Raw genomic sequence first — 6,000 nt, 5'->3', positions numbered from 1 at the left:
ATAAAGGCTAAATATACCATGACCAAAATGGCATTCAGCACCATTATTTATCTATTTGCTTGACACAGTGTTCCTGCAGACAAAAAGTTCAAGGCCAAATTAGGGTAGGGAGCGCTGATTCAAATAGGGGAAAGGTGGCTATACAGGTCAAAACTTTCCATTGTGCTGACTATACAACCTGAAACATATTCCTTCTTGTGCGCAGGAGAATTGTAATAGATTTTGAGAAAAAAAATATTACTTACCTATATTTGTAGATTGTTTGTCCTTCACTACACTTAATATTTTTTTTTGTACATCTATATTGTGGGTAAAGCTTTAGGGTTGTTGTTACGCCTAGCGCTCCGGGTCCCCGCTCCTCCCCGGAGCGCTCACGGCGTCTTTCTCCCTGCAGCGCCCCGGTCAGTCCCGCTGACCGGGAGCGCTGCACTGTCTTGGTCGTTGGGGATGCGATTCGCACAGCGGGACGCGCCCGCTCGCGAATCGCATCCCAGGTCACTTACCCGTCCCGGTCCCCTGCTGTCATGTGCTGGCGCGCGCGGCTCCGCTCTCTAGGGCGCGCGCGCGCCAGCTCTCTGAGACTTAAAGGGCCAGTGCACCAATGATTGGTGCCTGGCCCAATTAGCTTAATTGGCTTCCACCTGCTCTCTGCCTTTATCTGACCTCCTCCCATGCACTCCCTTGCCGGATCTTGTTGCCTTGTGCCAGTGAAAGCGTTTAGTGTGTCCAAAGCCTGTGTACCTGAACTTCTGCTACCCATCCTGACTACGAACCTTGCCGCCTGCCCCCGACCTTCTGCTACGTCTGACCTTGCCTCTGCCTAGTCCTTCTGTCCCACGCCTTCTCAGCAGTCAGCGAGGCAGAGCCGTTGCTAGTGGATACGACCTGGTTGCTACTGCCGCAGCAAGACCATCCCGCTTTGCGGCGGGCTCTGGTGAATACCAGTAGCCTCTTAGAACCGGTCCACTAGCACGGTCCACGCCAATCCCTCGCTGACACAGAGGATCCACTACCTGGAAGCCGAATCGTGACAGTTGTATTGTAGTTGCATTGCAGTTTTGCAACTACATTAAACATCTTGAGTGAACAATATAGTGAGTAAAATGTCATTGCTGAACTAATGGTGCATTTCAGCATCCATGGTGTTAATTCGGTGGTTGGCCACAAGTTTTTCGTGTGCATCCACAAGCCAATCTTTACCGCACCATCATTGCTTCTGATGAACTTTGTGCGGTTAAAGGGGATCTCTGGTGGAAACAAGTGAAAAACAAATGTTTTCAAATCAACTGGTGCCAGAAAGTTAAACAGATTTGTAAATGATTTCTTTAAAAAAAATCTTAATCCTTCCAGTACTTTATCCCCTTAATGACCACGGACGTAAATTTACGTCCTGGTTTGGCGGGACTTCCCGAACCAGGACGTACATTTACGTCCTGTGTATGACCGCGAGCATCGGAAGAGTGCTCGCGTCATACACGGCAGGTTCCGGCTGCTAGCAGCAGCCAGGGACCCGCAGGTAATGGACGACATCCGCGATCGCGCGGATGTCTGCCATTAACCCCATCCAATGCCGTGATCAATACAGATCACGGCATCTGCACCATTGCGGCACTTTGATTGGATGATCGGATCGCCGCAGCGCTGCCGCGGGGATCCGATCATCCAGCATGACAGCCGGAGGTCCCCTTACCTAGCTCCGGCTGTCTCCCGGGTTCTTCTGCTCTGGTCTGCGATCGAGCAGACCAGATCAGAAGATGACCGATAATACTGAGCAGTGCTGTGTCCTATGCATAGCACTACACAGTATTAGCAATCAAACGATTGCTATAGATAGTCCCCTATGGGGACATAAAAAGTGTAAAAAAAAAAAAGTTGAAAAATGTAAAAATAAAAAGTAAAAAAAAAGAGAAAAATCCCCTCCCCCAATAAAAATGAAAATTGTCAGTTTTTCCCATTTTACCCCCAAAAAGCGTAAATTTATTTTTTAATAAACATATTTGGTATCTCCGCGTGCGTAAATCTCCGAACTATTAAAATATAATGTTAATGATCCTGTACGGTGAATGGCGTAAACGTAAAAAAAATTTAAAGTCCACAAATCCTGCTTTTTTGTCACATTTTATTTAAAAAAATTAATAAAAAATGATCTAAAAGTTTTATATATGCAAATGTGGTATCTAAAAAAAAGTACAGATGACGGCGCAAAAAATTAGCCCTCATACCGCCGTATATATGGAAAAATGAAAACGTTATAGGTGGTCAAAATAGGGCGATTTTAGATTACTGAATTTGTACAAAAAGTTTTAGATTTTTTTTAAGCGGTACAAAAATATAAAAGTATCTAGCCATAGGTATCATTTTAATCGTATTGACCCACAGAATAAAGAACACCTATCATTTTTACCGTAAAGTGTACAGTGTGAAAACAAAACCCTCCAAAATGTGCAAAATATGGGTTTTCATTTAAATTTCCTCCCTAAAAATGTTTTTTGGGGGGGGGTTCGCCATACATTTTATGGTAAAATTTGATGTTTTATTACAAAGTACAATTGGTCACGCAAAAAACAAGCCCTTATATGGGTATATTCATGGAAATATAAAGGAGTTATGGATTTTAGAAGGCTAGGAGGAAAAAAACGAAAACGCAAAAATAAAATTGGCCTGGTCCTTGAGGTGAAAATGGGCTTGGTCATTAAGGGGTTAAGTTGCTGTATACTACAGAGAAAATTGTACAGTACTTTCCAATTGACAACAGTACTCTCTGCTGACACCTCTGACCGTGTCAGGAACTGTGCAGATTAGAAGAATATCCCCATAGAAAACCTCTCCTGCTCTGGACAGTTCATGCTGCGTACAAAGGTGTCAGCAGAGAGCGTCAAATTTCTCCGTAGTATGTCTGTAGTATTCAGCAGCTGATAATTACTGAATGGGTTAAGATTTTTAAGTAGAAATAATTAAAAAAATCTGTTAAACTTTCTGGCACCAATTGATTTGAAAACTTTTTTTTCCACCGGAATTCCCCTTTAAAGCAATATTGGAGTGGACACAGAAAAACAGCAAATTAAACTAATATGCAAGTTTCATATAAATAAATCTGAATACACCCTAATTGCTAAATAGAAACAGCTGGCAAGTATTTAACAAAGAACAGTGGTTAAATGTAATATTTCAGAAACAGTTACGGCATGCAGCCAACCGCAATGCAATCGCAACGTAACACAATGCAATATGATTGTATGGTTTCTGCCTTACACTTCTTTAAATATTATTTATTGATCACAGAATTTCATAATGACATTACACACACTGGGGGTAATAAATTAAATTGTGCCTGGGTTTTTGTTTGGCTTTGCAGAAAAAAAATTGGCTCAGAGTCATGGGCTATTGTGTACATGCTGCCGGAAGATTTGTGCCACCTTTTTGTCCATCCCATAATTTTGGGCTGTAAGCACGCCTCACCAACAAAAATTACTTTTCTGACACATTTTTAAAATGGTGCCTGTCAACTTCCAGAGTATATTTTTGACACTTTTTTTTTTACCAAGTGTAAAGCATAACTGTCACATGTGTAAAAAAGAAAATGTTGGCTTTTAAAATTTTTTGGTCCTGCAATCGCCCTGTTTTAGCACCAGTATAGCACCAGTCTTCTACTTTGCGGAATTCCGCAGCTTTATACCTTCAAAGTCAATAGGGCTTACATTTCGGCAGAACTATGTGTTCTGAGAACACGGAAATTCCACTTCAATTCCGCCAGAATCCTGCAATTATGTTCTGAAAGCTTTTCTGAAGGGTCATGCGGAAATTCTGCCATGTGAACATACTTTAAGGCTATGTAAACACCACAGAATTTCAGCATGGACTTCCGCATGGAAATTCTGCAGTAAATTCCGCAGAACTTAATTGCCCATTAACTTCAATGGAAATTCTGCAGCAGAAAATCTGATGTGTGAATGGGACAGCGGAATCCCATTGAAGTGTATTGGCTATAAATTCATGCAGAATTTTCATGCAGAAATTCTGCCGTGTGAACTTACCCTAAGGCTAAAAAATCTCTGTGCGGACATTCCGAAAACTGTGAGTGCTGGTATAATATGCACTAGGACCCCACCGGACCCCACCTCATTCCGTGCAGAGTCCGCAGAAAGAAAGAACAGGTTCATTCTTTCTGCGGACAAAGAATTCGGAATTTGCACGTCAGAAACAGGTGTGGAAATTCATCCCAGCCGTTGAAATTCTGCAGTGTGCACAGCGCAGCAGAATCCTGTTGAATTCAACAGGACTCTGCTGCAGCAGAATCTCCGCATGGAAATTCTGAAGTTTGAACAGCCTAATTGTGCATACTTGGTTTTCAGCAAGGAGGGGAGGGGGCATTACACTTGCAGCTCTGATGTATGTCCTGGCATAGCTTTGCCCCAGCAATCGCCCTCAGTATGCAAATGACCCTGCCGGAAACCAGTGCCGTGCCAGCACAGAGCTCGGTCGCACTGTTCGGCCGAAACTCAAAAGAAGGGACACATTACTGTCCTTAGCTATTAACGCTTCCTAGTGGTGGCTAGATAAAGAGCTTATTGTGGTGGCTAGATAAAGAGATAAAGAGCAAAACACAACAGATTTGTTAACAGGCGCTATTTAGAAACTGTCATAACTTTTGCTATGGAGCAACATTTGGACCAAACGTTAACGTAGGTGACAGTGCCCATTTAAGTTGACAAGTTCACAGCTGTTGGCACAGATGTGCCAGAGATGCACCAAAAATGAACCACAATTTTAACAGCATCCACTGCTTTGATTGATAAGAAGTTTTATATAGACAAGGCCAACAGCCAGAATGCTAGACAATTTTTATCTATTCCCCCCCATTGCACATAGACATGTACAGTATCTGTTTAGTACCCATACCGAATAGAATTAAAGGGGTACTCCAGTGGAAAAAAAATTGTAACAACTGGTGCCAGAAAGTTTTTAAATGACTTCTATTTAAAAATGTTAAGCCTTCCAGTACTTATCAGCTGCTGTATACTAGAGAGGAAGTATTTTTCTATTTGAATTTCTCTTCTGTCTGAGTACAGTGCTCTCTGCTGACACCTCTGTCCATGTCAGGAGCTGTCCACAGTAGTAGAAGTTTGCTATGGGGATTTTCTCCTGCTCTGGACAGTTCCTGACATGGACAGAGGTGTCAGCAGAGAGCACTGTGGTCAGACAGAAAATAACAACGCAATTTCCTCTGTAGCATAAAGCAGCTGATAAGTACTGGAAGGATAAGGATTTTCAAATAGAAGTAATTTGCAAATCTGTTTAGCTTTCTGGCACCAGTTGATTTAAAAAAAAAATTCCACTGGAATACCCCTTTAAAATTGCTAGATAAATATGTATGTAGCTTTTGGTGAAGTTAATCTAGGTCAATACTAAAAAGTACATAGGAAGTAAAATTAGCATGTAGCCTGTTCTATTAGACATCGTGTTACTAAGGTATTCTCATCTGGAAACGTTTCGTCTAATAAGGCAGTGTTTCTCAACCAGGGGGCCTCCAGATGTTGCAAAACTACAACTCCTAGCATGCGCTGACAGCCAAAGGCTGTCTGGGCATGCTGGGAGTTGCAGTTTTGTAACAGCCGGAGGAACCCTGGTTGGGAAACACACTGTAGTAAAGAATATGATGGTAGAGAAACTTCATGTGACAGGGTATTGGCTACATGCATACAGCCATTACATCATGTATATGTGTTAAGCTGCATTCACACTACGTTTGCTGCCTACAGACCCGGTAGCTTCTCATTTACTTAAAGGACATCTGTAGTGCAATATAACTTATCCCCTATCCGAAGGATAGGGGATAAGTTATAGATCGCGGGGTGTCCGAGCGCTGGGGACCCCCAGGATCTCCTGGATGGGGCCGCAGCAGTATGCTGGAAAGGGGGTGTTCCGTCCCCGCATGAGATACATGGAGGGGGCGTGTCTGCCGCGGCTTTCTGCTGGGTACGAAACTTCACTTCCTGCAGA

At 42.9% G+C, this 6,000-nt stretch overlaps 1 protein-coding gene across 1 annotated transcript in view; it reads left to right on the top strand.

Annotated features, from left to right (window-relative positions):
- The first annotated feature begins 5,606 nt into the window (after positions 1–5,606).
- CPS1 (carbamoyl-phosphate synthase 1) overlaps positions 5,607–6,000 on the top strand; it is a 132,109-nt gene continuing 131,715 nt past the window's right edge. The window contains exon 1 of the mRNA XM_056535427.1: positions 5,607–5,659. Coding sequence (XP_056391402.1) covers positions 5,654–5,659 — 6 coding nt within the window. The 5' untranslated portion in view covers positions 5,607–5,653. The remainder of the gene's footprint in view (positions 5,660–6,000) is intronic.

The sequence above is a fragment of the Hyla sarda genome, chromosome 8 (genome assembly GCF_029499605.1).
Source record: "Hyla sarda isolate aHylSar1 chromosome 8, aHylSar1.hap1, whole genome shotgun sequence".
NCBI lineage: Eukaryota > Metazoa > Chordata > Amphibia > Anura > Hylidae > Hyla > Hyla sarda.
This window is presented reverse-complemented; position numbering and strand designations above follow the sequence as displayed.